General features: G+C 34.4%; 2 protein-coding genes across 3 annotated transcripts; one reads left to right on the forward strand and one right to left on the reverse strand.

The window, feature by feature from the left end:
- Nucleotides 1-1,601: 1,601 nt before the first annotated feature.
- LOC129798329 (proton-coupled folate transporter) lies at nt 1,602-7,239 on the reverse strand. The gene is made up of 4 exons (XM_055841440.1): nt 6,224-7,239; nt 5,989-6,148; nt 2,635-2,723; nt 1,602-2,565 (listed from the first exon to the last, which is right to left on the reverse strand). Exons 1-4 carry the CDS (start codon nt 6,744-6,746, stop codon nt 1,667-1,669), a joined length of 1,671 nt encoding a protein of 556 aa, XP_055697415.1. The 5' UTR covers nt 6,747-7,239; the 3' UTR covers nt 1,602-1,666.
- Nucleotides 7,240-8,603: 1,364 nt separating this feature from the next.
- LOC129798387 (luc7-like protein 3) lies at nt 8,604-16,185 on the forward strand. Of its 2 annotated transcripts, XR_008751418.1 has the most exons (6): nt 8,604-8,876; nt 8,940-9,320; nt 9,744-10,102; nt 10,168-10,292; nt 14,128-14,244; nt 15,641-16,185. XR_008751418.1 is itself a non-coding variant. In XM_055841519.1 (5 exons), exons 1-5 carry the CDS (start codon nt 8,778-8,780, stop codon nt 14,169-14,171), a joined length of 1,008 nt encoding a protein of 335 aa, XP_055697494.1. In that variant the 5' UTR covers nt 8,623-8,777; the 3' UTR covers nt 14,172-16,185. The 2 variants fall into 2 exon arrangements, 1 of the variants encoding a protein (XP_055697494.1); XM_055841519.1 differs by having other exon boundaries at nt 8,623-8,876; nt 14,128-16,185.
- Nucleotides 16,186-17,033: the final 848 nt, after the last annotated feature.

A 17,033-nucleotide genomic window follows, 5' to 3' on the forward strand; every position in this document is an offset into this window, starting at 1 on the left:
AATAGATCAAATTTTGAATATAAAATGATTCAAACACACAAAATACACATTTGGACTCTCACCAGTGACAATTAATATGAATCATATTAAAATTTTAATGTGCAAGTGTGATAACACAGTTAAGCTGTCTACACATTAGGCAAATTATTGCAATAATAGCATTTCAAAGTGACATTGAAATAAAACTTCAATATTGAAGCGAATATTGAAACCAATATTTCAATATTTGCCTACACACTAAGCAAATTGACTTCAATATTAAAATTTCAATATTACAACTTATTAAAATACCATTTAGGTCAGAGATTCAGTTCCTTTCAAACATAGAAAAACTCTTGGAATTAGCATGTTTATGAACAGAAAGACATCTCCAAATTATCATCGTAGATAGAACCAAAGATTCTGCTCTATATCCTGCCCAATTCTTCCCAGAAACCCATCTTTGTCAGGACTTCTCCCCTACTTCCTCTAGAAAATTTCAGATCTTCTGGGATTTTGTTGTATCTTTTGTGAAGTACGCCCGGAATACTCATGTTGGTCAGAAGATTTCTACTGGTTCCTCCGGGAAATCACAGATCTTCTGAGATTTTCTTCTGTATTTTGTCAATAACACCCAAAATAGCCACGTTTGTCAGAAGATTTCTCCTGGTTTCTCCAGCAAGTCACAGATCTTCTGAGATATTCTGTGATTTCCTGAAGGAACCAGGAGAAACATTCTGACCAATTTGGGTATTTTGGGTGTTCTTGACAAAATACAAAAGAAAGTCCCAGAAGATCTGTGATATCCTGGAGGAACTAGGAGAAATATCGTCGGTTGCGGCTACCTCTGTCGTATCTGCATTTGTTTTGTATCTGCATTCGGAGCAACTACAATACAGACGTCCCCTCTTGCGTGAAATGCTGACACAAAAGAAATGCAGATACGACAGAGGTAGCCGCAACCGACGATATTCTGACCAATTTGGGTATTCTGGGTGTATTCGACCAAGTGCACAACAAAATTCCAGAGGAACTGTGATTTCCTGCAGTAAGCATGTAAGAAGTTCTAACCAAGCTGGGTTCTTGGGAAGATTTGACAAAATGTACAGCGAAATCCCGAGAATCTGGGATTTTCTGGAGGAATCAGGGATAATGTGTCCTGACTTGGATTTTTATCTTGGATGTGTTTTCATTCATGAACAAGAAAATCCAAGCAGTTCTGTCATGAACGAAGTAGATTTCTGACCAATAAAAAATATTGCAGAAAATATTAAATCAATTTGATATTTAGAGTTTCTTTGAAATTTTATTTCAATGTGACTTTGAAAATTTTTATTGACATTATTTGGCCTAGTGTGTAGCCATTCAAAATAATGAAATAAATTATTGAAAAAACTGGACAATTTTCTTCAATATTGAAACTTATGTCAATAAATCTTTGCAATGTTGAGGCAATCCTTGTCAATATTGGATATTGAAAAGGAATATTGCAATAAGTTTTGTCTAGTGTATAGCCAGCTTTAAACCGAATAATGATTTTTTGAATGAATCTTGAATTTACATAATGAATGAATCTAAAGCTAATAATGTATCTCAGATCAGATATAAAAAATCAATTAATGTAAATTTTAACAGACAAGTTGAGTATTCTTTATTGAAAAAATATATAAAGTGTGCGATTTAAAGCTCACATGTACGTTGATTCCTCTTCAAGAGCCACCCCATTAGTTTTCTGGTCATCATTTTTCTCTTCCTGAGGATTTTGATCGCTCGTTTTGGGATTTCTCTTGTGCTGAATGTAGAGGTAGATGAAGATGAGCAGAGCGGGAATTATAAATATTTCCCCAAAGAGATACATGGCCCCAACAAAAGTTTCCAGAGTATTTATGTATACTGCACTGTACATGGCTGGGAAAATAAACTGAACTAGAGATTCCATGATGCCCAGAATTGAGTAAACCCTTCCAATTTCATTGGGTTCTACAAAGGTCGAGATGATACTCTTTAGGGCAATTGCTCGGACGCCCAAGAAGAGATCAACGACGGTTCCTACGTAGTACATAGTTGCAGTAGCTCCAAAGGCGAGTATGGGCTTGGAGATTACTGTTCCAGCTGTGGAAATGACTCCAATCAGAGCGTCTGAGCACTTGAGGAATTTGCTTACAACACTGACCATAATCACTGTTCCAACGAGAGCGATGAAGGTGCTGTATGTGAGGAAGAGGACATATTCGTTTGCTTGCCAGTTAAATCTTTTCCTGGTGAAGGGGTAGATAAAGTCTGCTTCACCCAGAGGAGGGCCCAAGAAGATGAAATAGACAGCAATCAGGAGACAGATCAATAGCTGCTTATTCCCTTCTCGTTTTATCGTCAAAACCTTGATACAGTCCTTGAGAAGAGTTGGATCAAAGAATTCTAAAAACGCGTTCTTCTTCTTCGCAGGCGTTGAAATCTCCCGGCCATTTTCCAAATTTACTCCATTTGTGTCGCTTTTCTCCTCCTGGCGCGACGCTGGGACCTCCTTTATGAAGAATATCGTATAGAGGATGCCAATGACATAAATCACTAAGCATAAAGTGAAGAGATCTAAAAAGAAACAACAAATTTAGCACATTTTGTTCGATTTTTTTCTCAACTCAAGACTGAGAGACTCACAAACGTATCCGAGTTTCTCGAACAGATAGCCACTCCAAGGAACTGCAGCTATTGGAATGATGCTGATGGAGACGGCTAGAACGCCAAACCTGATAATTTACGATACAAGAAACAATTATCTTTACGAGGGATGCTGAGAATTGGTCGTCAAATTGAGTCTCTGAGCCAATAGCAAAAGCTTAAATTGTAGATGTAAACATTCAAGCTCTCTGAAATTCTGAAGAAAAACTTCTCTAGAAGACACTCATCTTTTCTTTTTTTTTTGATAAATTCCGTCATTCCTAAAATGCAAGCCCCAGAAAAAACAGGCTTTACGGGGGAGCTATATGAAGATTTGGTCACCTCCGATATCTTCAAGGGGGAGATATTAGGGTCGGGAGTGGTGTACAGGTGAAAATGAAGTGCTTGGAAGTCTTTGGAAGTGGGAGTGTTCAAATATAAAGTTTTTTTTTTGCATAATTACGAATTTTTCATACTACGTTAGTTTAGTTGAGATTTTTAATTCGAGCGACAGTATAATTTGTAGAACTTTGTTGAAATTTTCAAGTTCGGCTATTACAATGAAATGGAGCAAATACGCTCAAACTTATTATAGCTTAATTTGTGTAGTAATTTTTCCCAGGAAAATATTCAGTTGAACAATAATTTTCCCTAATTTTTGCAGGAATTACAAATTCATGTAGTGTAGTGGCTCGCAAATAATGACATAGCATTGCAGTTGACTTTCAATCAATTTGATATATAATATATATATATTTTTTCTAATTTATCGTATTCGTAGGACTTTTTCGCGAATGTCCTTAAGCGGTATCCCATAGGTTACCTCTACCATTTTTTGTTTACCTGTTTGCATTTACTGGAAAGATTTTAGTGTATTTATATCTCTTCGATGCTAAAAGTATTCTTCAAAAAAGTAGATTTGTGTTTTTGAGAACTATTACAAAATGAGGAACGAAAAGGTGCATTTGTAATATGTAATGCTAGACTAATTTTGGAAAGGTCTAAGTGATGTACTTCCATTAAAGAAACATTTTGGGGGTTATTTAGATTTCGTCCTTGCTCTAAGGATTATTGAAAAGTGGCTTTGAAAATTTAGAAATAGGGATTTATTCTTCGAAATATCAATTTCATTTTAAAGGGTCTCTAATATTGATGCTAATATTGTGAGAATCCTAGAAGAAGAAAATTTGTGGATAGCAATTGAAGAAATTTTTAAAATGTCGGAAAACAATAATTATATCGTATTTCGCTATGTAGAAAGGCTTGGATGTGTTTAAAAGCTCGGCACGTCGGTGCCACATTCTTTCACTCAAAGGAAAAAGCATAACTTTATGATTGTGGCCATTTTTCTCCTGATATGTTGCGATAAAAAAAATCTTTTTTGCGGATCGATTGGCGACAGGTGATGAGGAATTGATCTAATACAACAAATAGCTAAAAAGATCCTAGAAAAATAGCCAAGCTTGTTGCAAAAGTTGATTAGCAATTATCTAAAACTTTTCCCAAGAGTGCAAAATGTTTTAATTTTAAAGGATTTTGAAACCAGAGAGAGAATCAAGCTCAATAGAATGTGAAGATACGTCTGAAGTGCTGAATTAGTTGTTGCACTCGTACTTTTGAACTTTTACGGACTTTCCAGCATAGTTTCAATAATTACAAACGACAATACGTATTTTTCCAAAAGTAGCTTCACAGCTTCTTAGAAAAATTCAAAATATATTGATACCCCTTCGTAAAACGCAGACAATATTAAAATATTGAAAGTATGCAAGAATATCTGGTGCAAGAAATTCAAAATATAAGCAAAATTTAAAAAAAAAATATGTGTAAAAATAAATTTCTTGCGATTTTTTTTTAGAATTTCCTTAGGGTAAATGTCCTAATTCAAAACCATTTGCAGACGCTTTAACTTTGACAGAAGATTCAACACATTAAATTCAATTTTTTCTGTAGAGAATTACATAAATTTGCTCCTTGACTCTTCTAGAATGTTACTGTTTAGTGAAAATTCTTTAAATATAATTTGAAAACTTCTTAAATACAAGAAAAAATACGCGAATGTAAAATGCTGCTATTGGAAACAAATTAATCCAAATGGACACAAGGGAAAGTTTCTAATTGGAGACAAACAGTGTAAGTGAAACCGCGACGAAAGGCTTCCAAAACCTTGTTGAGTTGCTCATGAGTGCAGGATTTGTTCTTATTCTTGGTATTTTCTCCTTTTTCATCTAAAACAATAAGAAAATCTCTCCAAAAAAAGTCATATTTCCGGGGTTTCCTATTGAAACATTTGCAAACACTTCAGAAAAACCATTTTTGTTTACGAAATAGGTAATTATTTCATTTGAAAACTTAACGTACCGTTAACAATGATTAGCACTTAATTTAACTAAAATTAGCCAGGAATGTGACATTAAATGTTAAACAAAACGAATAAACAACAGTCACCTCATTGTGTTTTTCATTGGAAAATATGGTCAATCGATGAAAAATTCGATGGTGAAAAAGTACACTTTTAATTTTTCTGAGAAATTAACAAATTAAAATTTGTGAATATGAATGGATTTTCGCTTTATTTTGAGCAAAATTAACTAAATAATGAAACTGTGGTACAGAAAATATATAAATATATAATTTAGTACTGTAATCATGAAAACAATGACGAATGACCAATTTGGAGTAACGAAAAATTTCCATTTGGAGCAAGTTTTGAATTAGCTTAATTTACCCTAATTAGATTTTTCATCATAATAAATAAATTATTTATTTCTAAGTATGAGAAGTGCATGAAGTGCAAGAAGTGCTGAAAGTATTGCATTATTTTCGAGAGTGTTGCGAAGTTCTGGAAGTGCGAAGGTCTCTTCCATACAAATCGTGGAAGTGCCTGGAAGTGGTGTACACATTTTCACCAAATATCTCCCCCTTGGATATCTTGAATTTGGTATGCAATTTTTTATTCAAAATCACTTGTGTGGCTTAAAAGCCAAAATATAATGGGGAAAAGATTATAAACTTGATTAGAAATTTAAAAAAAAACAAAACTTTTATGCTTTTTATAGAGAAGAATAAATCTTGGAGATTTTCTTCGTCTTTAGAATATTTTACAGGCGATAAATTTTTTTTTCTTTAAAAAAAACTTATTGAAAAGAAAAAAATGTATTTTGAAGGGAAAGTGGAATATTAAACGATTAAAAGATATCCGGGGTATCCCTTGAACGAAGTTGATGAATTCTCTCTAATAACCTTTGAGAATTATGATAATTCCAAATAAATTTCATTGTTTTTTCAATTCTTTTGAATAAAAACGAGACTTGAAAATATTCTTGATCATTCTTGACCTTGTGCAAAAAATACCTGAAAGTTCTGTCTTCTTCTGGTGTTATATCCGCCATATAGCTATAGACTCCCATTAACATTAATGTAAAACCTCCACACATAGCTGGGAAGAGTTTCTCTAAGATTCCAGCAAACTCCATCGGGAGCTGAAGCATGAAAATCGCAGCAATAAAGAGTGCTTTATAAGAAATGATAAGAAAAATTAGCAATCAAACTATCACTTCGGCACTATTTGTGCAAGATTTAGCTGTACCTAGACATCCGAGGAATTCTCCAATGATAGGCAGAAGTAGACAAGGTTTCCTCAGTCTCTTTTTGTCACTCCATCCTCCAGCAAAGAGGACTATAATCAGGGGAAATATTGCAGCAATTGGTGCCCGATATCCCTTGATCAGAGCAACGACCTTCTGACTTTCAGTTTCTGCTAAGCAAACTCTTTCTTTGAGAACATCCAGATTGACCACTCCATCTTCATTAACTAGCACAACTTCTGCTCTGGTCGTATTTCCATCTTGTGTCATATTCATCACTTTCACTTCCGGTGCTGTGATATCTGTACAATCGATATTGTGGATGGTTCTGTTGATCATATTTGTGCAGACGATATCTTCTAGGCCCAAGTTAACCCTGCAGGTTTTTTCTAACTCGAGATTCTCCATGGCAGCTATGAGAAAGAAACCGGGTAGGAGCCAACATACTAGCAATGGTTCCACTGTGATGTACTTCCAGAAGAACAGTATCTTCTTGAATTTCTGATAAAATGCCACTTCAACCATTTTTCGCAGATCACAGAACACTGAATGATCTCACACAAGATTCTCTTCCAGCACAGCCTTGCTGGAGTCCAAAAATCACTAACAAGCGCTAATAAAAATTCACCGCCCGAGTTGCACTAAAACTTGATCACAAACTCGTTGGGGGTATTGGCGATCTTTAGAGGAAAATGACTCTAACAAGACCTTGTCATCCTTCCTTGTGACTCCCGAAATATCAACTGAATCGTCTGTTCTGTAGAATGTTGCTGAGATGTTCGGGTCCAGGTGAATGAAGAAGAGTAATAATAGAATGGAAGAAACCTGTTTCCCACGAAGGCTTCATCACAATCTTCTGCCACAGTAATAATTGTGTATTGGAATTTCTGAGACTCGTTTTTTACTTGGTCCCTCTTGAGCTCATCTTCCGCGCACGCGGAGGCACAAAAAGAGACAACAGAGATATACGACAGTTGGAAGAGAGTATCTCTTGGACTGAACCGGACACGACACCCCAAGTGGGGGAGCTTGAGTATTATGTAAATTGTTTGTTGGTAAATAAAACCACACGCTTCAGTTATTTTCATATGAGCAAAAAAATTCATTTTTGATCAGCAGGTGATTTATTATCTTCGCAAATTGATGGTATTATTTGCTGAGGGCTTTTTATGCCAATTATCATCAAAATTTGCAATGACAACGCACTCTAGTCAAGGGCTTGCCATTTTCCAGGGGTCAAGGACACTGCAGGTGTCTGATTGATGTGTAAAAAATACCTTTAATCACTTTTTTATTGCTTCAATTTTTACCAATTTTAACTTTGAGAAACACGATTATTATTATTATTAATTGTATCGAGACACTTTATTTGGTATTTACAATGTAATCATTACAAGGTGCCTCGTGTTGGAAGAATCTGCTGATCGTAGATCGCCCAGGAACGCCTTCTCCGTAGTGAATGCTTCTTCCGTGCTCGTGCTCCTGAAGGTTTGTGGGCAGTGGCTGTGTATTTTATTACGTTTTCTTACTGTGTTATCACACTTGCACATTAAAATTTTAGTATGATTCACATTAATTGTCGCCTGGTGAGAGTCCAAATGTGTAATTTGTGTGTTTGAATCATTTTATATTCAAAATTTGATCTATTTGTTGATAAAAAGGTAGACTTGACCCGCAAAATTTGATATAAATTGATTTATAGCATTAATGCGAAAAATTAATGCGATTTTCTCTTTAATTTTTTAATGTGAAAAATATTTATGCTTTAGGTAAATTTAAGCTTATTTTTGCAGGCCAAGTCCACTTCTTTATCAATAAATAGAAAAACCCCAAATATTAAGTGACTCAAAGACACAAATAACATATTTGGACGCTTACAAGCGACAATTAATGTGAATCACATTAAAATTTTAATGTGCAAGTGTGATAACGCCGTTACAGTGAAAAATGTCTTTTTCTCAAGGGGTAACTCATATTGAAAAACCCGCGTCAATTGTCCGAGAAACGCTTCGTGAAACCCGAGAAACCCACTTTTTGCATCGCAAAACCCGAGAAACCCAAGAATTGCATCGCGAAACCCGAGAAACCCACTTTTTGCATCGCAAAACCCGAGAAACCCAAGAATTGCATCGCGAAACCCGAGAAACTCAAGAATTGCATCGCGAAACCCGAGAAACCCAAGAATTGCATCGCGAAACCCGAGAAACCAGAAACCCTTGTCAGAAAAAATGGGAATGAGTTACCCCTTGCTTTTTCTCGACATCAGTTGATTCACTTGAAATACGATAAAGGCGCGAAAGAAAAAAAGAGCGCGAATTTATTGGCGCGAAAAAAATATCCCAAAATGGGAAATTTCAAATGACAACGGAAATCAGCGCCTCTATCGACAAATAGTAGGCAGTGTAGTAGGAAAATTTTCCGTCAAAAATTTTGTTTATAAAAACACGTATTTTTACCCTTGAGAAAAAGTGTCCTGTGGTCCAGACAAATGTTTTAAACTTGGTGAAAACGTGCTATTTGTGTTCTGGAGAGTGTTCACTTTAGTGTAACCTTGCAATGGATTCAGCAAGGCAGCTGCTGGATGAGCTAATGGGTCGAAATCGCAACTTGGACCCAACAGCCAAAGCAAAAAAACTCAATTGGGAGGATCCTGAGGTAAATAGTCAATTGTTTTTGCCTACAGGGCACTTTTCTAATGATTTTATTGATTTATTGCAGTTTTGTCAGTATTACCTCGTGAAATTCTGTCCCCATGACCTTTTTGTGAATACGAAGGCCGACCTGGGACAATGCCCTAAGCTCCACGATGACGAGGCAAAGCGTCTGTACGACGAGGAGCCGCGCAACTCCAACAAGAAGCGACAGTACGAAGATGAATTCCTCAGGTTCTGTAACAATATGGTCAATGAGGTGGACAGAAAAATCCAGAAGGGAAAGATGAGGTTACTTCTGATGAACAGATCCGACCAGTCACCGTCCAGTCAGAGCCCTTATGTTTCTAGGCAGCAGGAACAGCTGAATGTTCTCAATGAAAAAATCAAGAAGCTCGTGGGAGAGGCTGAAGAAGCTGGACATCGAGGAGATGTGGATCAGGCTCAGGTAAGTGGGTTTCATTGATTTATCATTATTTTACAAAATTTCTATTTATAAAAAATTCCAAAACTGCTGGAAAAGTTCAATTTAATTGATAAAATTAACTCTAATTGTTCCGGAAGTGTCTTCAGACAAGGCACAAAATTTCTTAGTTATTTATTCAAGATGATTTATTGATTGAGTAAACGGCAATTTGCTTTTTTGGGTCACCGAATAAATATTTCAGCACACTGTTAAAAAAATTACAAGCTATTCTTTTCCTACGAGACCAATGAAAATCTCTTTTTCTAACGAGATGAAACATGTGTTCCTCCAAACTATTTATAAATTTAAAACGCTCCTCGAGATTTACGCACTTATTGAACAGTTGATGGGCATTTTTGTAAACAATTCTCGGCATCTTTTCTATTTACAACAAAAAAAAAACAGGGCCTCATGAAGCTGTGCGATCAGCTGAAGGATGAGAAGGATGCTCTGGTGAAGAGTACCGAAAGTACTCACTGGTCCATGGAGTTAGTGCAGGCACAGGAGAAGCAGATGGAAGTATGTGAAGTCTGTGGGGCATTTCTCATCGTTGGAGATGCTCAGCAGCGAATTGAGGATCACCTGACGGGAAAACAGCATTTGGGGTATTCCAAGGTGAGGAAGGTGATCGATGAGATGTACGAGATACGTCGCAGAGAACGCACAGAATCAGAGAAGAGACGTTCAGATGATGAGCGACGGTTAAAGTACGACAACGGGAGCGGAAGTGACCGTAGAAGAGACGAACGATATCGAAGACCAAGGTAATTTCCACAAATTAGAATTCTATAACAGGAAAATGATTTAATAATTTATCTTTGGTAAATAGTCGAGAGGATCATGAAAGACGTCGAGATGAGCGCCAGAGACACCGAAGTGGAGGCAGCGATCGCGATCGTGAAAGGGATAGGGAGAGGGATCGTGACAAGGATAGAGATCGCTACAGGAATAGACGTGAGCTATGATCGTTTTTTCTTATCTAATTCCCATTTATTGATTTTAGTGTAAAAAAAGTAATTTGCTTCTAGTACATTGCAAAGTGAAATTGCTTTCCATGCATCAATATTATTGTTTTAAATATCTCCCGAAACCCGCAAAATTTCGAATATTTTTTTTATATACAAATGATGTATATGCAAGCTTTCCAATATAATACCCAACGCACAATAACATTTGTTTTTGTAAACATGTTTTCGGAACTTCCAGTAAGAATGAGCAAGATGACTAGATTTAGATCTCATTCACTCTCACTAAAATGTCAAAAATATTTTTACAAACAAAAGTTAATGTGCGTTGGGCATATGCTTATGCCCAATGCACAATAAATTTTGTTATGTAAGCATGTTTTCGGAATTACATGAGAGTGAGCGAGATGACTCGATATAGGTCTCTTTCATTTTCATTAAAATGTCAAAAATATGTCTACAAAACAAAAGTTATTGTGCGTCGGGCATAATGCCCAACGCACAATAACTTTTGTTTTGTAAACATCTTTTTGACATTTCAATGAGAGTGGGTGATAACTAGATCTAGTTATCTCGCTCATTCTCATGGGAAATTTTCAAAACATGTTTACAAAGCAAAAGTCATTGTGCGTTGGGCATAAATCACAATAACTTTTGTTTTTAAACATGTTTTCAAAATTACCAATGTAATGTGTGTGAGAAAGATGACTAGTGTTGTACAGTGCTGTCTCTCTATATGCACACTCTCATCTATATGCACAGCTTTTGTGTCGGTTGCATTCAAAATCAATTTGTTTACATTTTGACAAAGTAATAAAGAAAATTATTTTCTTGGTAACTAATTTTTCTTGTTTTTAATTTTCTTAATCTTATTTTTTCTGTCTCATATTATATTTAAAATAACACGGAAAATTCTAGAACAATAAAAAAATGATAATTTATTTAAAGAAAGAAAAAAACCGTTGGGAATTTCAAAAAAAGTTGTGCATATTCAGAGAGAGAACTGTCAAAAAAAGTACTTAAAGTGTGCATATAGGGTAAGATGCATAAATTGGAACAATTTCCAGAGGCTCGAACTTTGATACAAGATTAAAGACATTATAAATACATTTTTCCCTGATGACATACATAAATTTGCTCCTTGATTCTTCTAGAATATTACCGTTTCATGGAAATTCTTGAAAAACAGTTTGAAAAGTTCTTAAATACAAGAAAAATACGTGAGTGCAAAACAATATAATTTGGACAGGGTGGGACAAGTTGGACGTGGGAATTTGGACAATGCGTAGGGGAAGGTTGTGCAAGTTTCAAGATTTTTTACTGAATGCCATACACACTGAATCAATTGTACCACTAGGGTAAAGTGTATAATTAAAAAGTAAAAAACATTAAGGCTTAGATATATATTATTTATTAAATCTTTTTCTTGGATATTTTAATTTTCTTGCTTTGCTCCTTTTCTTCTTTTATTTTGAACCTTTCTTCCTGTTTCTGAAGTCTAATTCTTTTTTTTTCTTGCATAGCCTCTTCTTTTAGTTTTCTTTAATCATACGAATTGTCACAAAGAACTTCAAACATGAATTTAAAAACTCCATAGAATAATAATAGATACCTGTCCACCTTTGGGCGAAAGCATTACACCCGTTTCGTCAAGATTAAAGACGCGATCAGGACCAGGAGGAAGTTCCAGAAGATCTTTGGATTTTAAATATTCATGAGTTTTCTCAAACCACTCAGTGATGTCCTCAGTGGTAATACCAGCTCTTTGGGTTGTGTATGCTTCTGGTGTACGAAGTCTCAATTCTGGGTATCTGTTCAAAAAGCTCTTGAACCAAGAGTATCCTGGCCTTCCATTGGTTAACTCGTTGACAATCTTGAACTTCTTACAAATAATTTGCACAGTGTTGAAGACTTGATCTTTTGTTATAGGATGCCACTTGTCACTGCATCCTAAAATCCATTCAACGAGCTTCCCCCAGAGCATTCTTCCGGACATTTCCCGGTCAGCTTATTAAAAAGTGTTGTTCTTGGCACTCCAAATAATACTGACACCTGACTTAGTGACTTTCCTTGACGAAAAGCTTCCAGTGCTTTGTTCACTTGGTCTTGAGTATAGGATTTGTACTTTTTCAATTTATTTGCCTTTTTACCCATCTGAAATAAAAAGAAAACCCCTGCAATACAATCGTATCTCCGGATGTCCAACTTGTCACTTTTGCTCACGCTTCAAATAAGCACTTTTTCTTCATACAGTTAGTAATTATATCAAATAAAACCATTACGTACCGTTAACTATCGAGATTAAACACTTTATTCCACTAAAATTTGCCAGAAATATTGAGAAATGTCAACAGAACCGAAAAACCAAAGTCACTCTTCTTGTGTTTTTATTAGGAAAAAATGGCCGATCGATGTATTTTTTCGACGGTGAAAAGTTACACTGTCAATTGAGATGAGAATTTTATACGTTAAATCTTATTCAGATGAATGGATTTTCACTTTATTTGCAGCACAAGGAACCAAATAATTAAACTATAACATAGAAAAATATACTAATTAAAATTTAGTACTGTATTTATCAAGAAAAAATTGCCTGTCCAACTTGTCCCAGCGAAATTTTCCAACTTTTGCCATTGTCCAACTTGTACCAATTTACCCTAGAGAGACAGCACTGTAGATCTCATTCACAATCATTGAATTTCAAAAACATATTTACAAAACAAAAGTTATTGTGCGCTGGGCATGATACCCAACGTAAAATAATTTTTATTTTGTAAATGTTTTTGAAATTTCAGTGAGAGTGAAAGAGATCTAAGTTTATTCATCTCGCTTTCTCATTTAATGCTCAACGCATCATTAATTTTGTTTCTAAACATGTTTTCAAAATTTCCTGTGAGAGTGAGCGAGATATTAAACCTCCATAAGCGATATACAGTAGACTCTCTCTCAATCGGGCATATGGGGCAAAATCTCATCCAAATTATCGAGAGATTCGGGGGTCTAAGTCATTGTAAATTTCACAAAAAGCGCTCAATAATAAAGAATAACGATAAATCGCGAGGAACTACAGCGAATTTGAGCAATTTTGCTTTAAAATAAAACGTAGAAATTGTTAAGAAAATTTTTCGCCCGAATGAAAAAGAGCCGATTGAGCGAGAATCTACTGTAGTGATTAGTAAGTGTTACGTGCACTAACATGTAAGACTTATGTAAAGCATCTTTTTGCTGCTGGGTATTAGCTAAAAATGTGCAGCTACAGTAGAGTCTCGCTATAGGCCATCGCTCTATAGTCCACAATTTATCGACCGTTGATTTAAAAGCACTGATTTTGAGTTAGGTTATGTTTTTTAGTACGCGACGTGCAATGTTTTCATAATCATTTTAATATTTCTGGCAAACTTTATTGAGTAGTTGTGATAATTGTGATCCATAATGAAGAGAGCGAGGACAAGTACCACAATTGCAAAGAAAGTGGAAGCCGTCGAGCAATTTCAATACTAAAAGTCGTTGATAATTTTAAAAAATAACATGGACTATAGTGCGACCCAAGTGTCAAATGTGGAACCAAATATGGACTATAGCGAGACTCTACTGTATCATTTATATTTTTCATAATCGACAGTTCGAAAAATCAAAAAATTGTTAATCACAAACTAATAATTTTATGATTTTTCTAAATCTGTTTTAGGTAAGACCCTAAGATTTTTGCACGCTGTCCATAAGTGATGACTCCACCCTATATGCTTCTTTGGATTAAATTTTGAAAAAATAATTTAAAGAGTTATGATATTATTCCTACTATATATATTTTTCATTTTCCGCAGATCACCGCGATCGCAGGCGAAGTCGGAGCCGCAGTCAGCATTGATGTGATTCCTTCAAAAAAACAAACATTTTAGAGGTACCCCAGAAACTATAAAAAAAATAACCCATGGATCCAGGTATGTGGAGTTTTTTCCTATAGCAATTGCTTTTTTTTTTACAACATTTCCAATTTTTATTCTTTATTTTTATTATTTTCCAAATATTTTTATTGATATATTGCCATGGTTGTGTGAAAGATTATTTTTCCCACAATGATTTCGTTTTTTCTCAGTTATTTCTTTTTTTTAATTTTGTACAAAGTCGTAAAAAAATATTTATTTAAAAATGCTAATTTATTGAGTATGGATGGTTCAATGAAACATGTGTGGGAAGAAAAATGCTTTTGAAATGAATTTGTGGTGTGAGAGGAAAAAGGTGTAGGGGGAATCCTTCTCAGCTGTGGATATTCACACGGAGACAGAGAGAAAAACCAAGTAAAATTATTTTAGAATTTAAACAAATTAAATTGAGATAAAAAAAAAAGTAGTTAAGAAGAAAACTCTATATAGGTCTTTGATAATGTCTCACAAAGATGTTTGTTGGCCAACACATCTCTCGATAATTGATTAAAACACGGCGTTCTAAATCAGGTTAGTAACTAATAATACACAAAATTATCCCGCCCATCATGAGGACCGGAGGGCAAAAACAAAGAAAAGAAATTACAAATTATAATCCTGAACATTTCTCTTCTTTTTCCTCCCCATCATTCGTCTTAAGAAAATGTCTCACAGCCTCATTTGTAGAAAATATTTTGCAACAGTGACAAAAGGCGTCAAAATGAAAGGTATACCTCTGACTCTTTTCTTTTTTTTTGGTGTGTGTTGACAATAAAAAAAAATATAAAAGAAAATTGTAGGAAAAATATTTAGGTAAAAGAAATTGAGAGAGAGACGGAAATGGGAGACACACAGAAAATGATAAAAGAAAAAGCGCGCTTAAAATTTGTACACAGCAATGCAACAGCGAGAATTTTCGAGGTATTTATGAAATAAAATAAAATATGGAATTATATTTCTATTAAACATAAGAACAATTAACTAAAATGTTACATTTTTTTCAAAGATGCCTTTTTTTAGAGACCGTAGAGACTGAGATATAAGATTAAAAAAAAAAAACAGAAAACAAATGATACTGTGATAAAATTATTTATTACAGAAGGAAAACCTTTAAAAAAACCCAAAGTACGAAAAGAAAACACAGAAAGAGAAGCAAATTTTCCGTGTTTCTGGTGTGTGTTGTGCTCTTGTTTTTATTATTTATTTTTCTACCACATAAAAATCTTTCAATAGAAGACCCAAGAAAAAGAAACAGTTTTTCAAAGGACAAAGACAAGAAAAAAGAGACATTAGAAAAATGAGCTCAAAAACGAAAGAAAAAGAAACTTATAAATTATGTGTTAAATTCGTGCGAATTTTGTGATTTTCATGTGTGGATGTTTTGGGTTAAAAAAGATCTTCTCTGCTACTTTAGGATATTTGCAGAAAGATGGAAATGATCGTGGTCAACTCTAAATCATCTTGTGTGTTAATTTTGAAAGAAAAAAAAAAGAAAAACATACCAAAAGAAAAAGAACATAATTGTGAACATTTGCAAAACAAAAAAACTGTAGAGCGAAGTATTTAGGACATCACCCAAAGGATTTGTTTGGACTTCATTCGGCCAATTCCTCGAGGGATTCACAGAAGGATTCCAGAGATGGATATAGAGAGAGAGTTACAGCCTAAAAATATACTGGAGGTGCGTTCAAATGATTTTTTCATTTTACTTTAATTTTAAACTCTGTATAGAAAATATCTATGCATTATGCTAATGAACATTTAAAAATAACCAAAAGGAAAAATGTGGAGAGAAATTAATAAGAAAGAGAAGGAAGTTAATTGAGTGGAAAAGCTGAAAAGGAAATATTTTCCTTAAGAATATGAATGTTTTTTTTTCTTCTAATTTTCTTTTTAATTAGCAAAGTGTACTTGAGAGATATTTTCATCTCTAAAAATGAAAGAACTATTTTAATCTAAGACTATATAATTTTGTTTTTTTTTTTTGATATACAACTATGACAAAGTTTTGAAAGAAGTCCTCAATCACGTTAGATAAAAAGAAAGTAATATAATTATTGCAAGAAAGATAAATTAATATAGATGTCTTTAAATGCGATTATCTTTATAAAAGAAAAAAAACTTGTAAAGTTTGCACATTAGTGGCTAAACTACATTCTGTCCCATTCTTAGCGCAATCCTCATAAACTATGAAAATCCGGGGTAAAACTCACGAAAATAATTAGATGAAATCTTAGGTCATCTTACTTTTTATGTTTAGAAAAGTGGAACGTGTCTTGGATTTAGAGGAAGTGGTGTGCTGTATAAGATGACAGGTTTTGTTCTTGGCTAAAATTCTACTTACATTCATTCAATCGTCATGATGAAGTAAACAGTAACTAATTTTGTTTAATGACGTAGGAAAATTTGATATTTGATTTATACATAGCGAACAATGAGGTAATTTTGAACAGAATCTTATTTTGAAATTCAAGATTTCCTCACTGTTTGAAATGGGCAAAGAGGAAAAGAAGTCCAAAGAAAGTGAAGAAAGAGAATAACGAAGAGAAAGATAGGAGCGTTATTCATTGTCTATTTCATTTAACCTTCTAAAACTAGAAAGAAATCTCAAATATTTAAAATTACAGAGGAAAGTGGGACTATTTTGATCTGCGGGTCTAGGAGAAAGCGCGCTACCTTCGGACGACTCAAGCTTCGGACAATTCAATTTTTTCTCTGTTCCTTATGGATTTCACCCATGGCTCTTTTTTTGAAAATTATAATATTGCTATCTATTATAATATTATATTATAATGGGCCAAATTAAT

The sequence above is a fragment of the Phlebotomus papatasi genome, chromosome 1 (genome assembly GCF_024763615.1).
Source record: "Phlebotomus papatasi isolate M1 chromosome 1, Ppap_2.1, whole genome shotgun sequence".
NCBI classification, from domain to species: Eukaryota; Metazoa; Arthropoda; class Insecta; order Diptera; family Psychodidae; genus Phlebotomus; species Phlebotomus papatasi.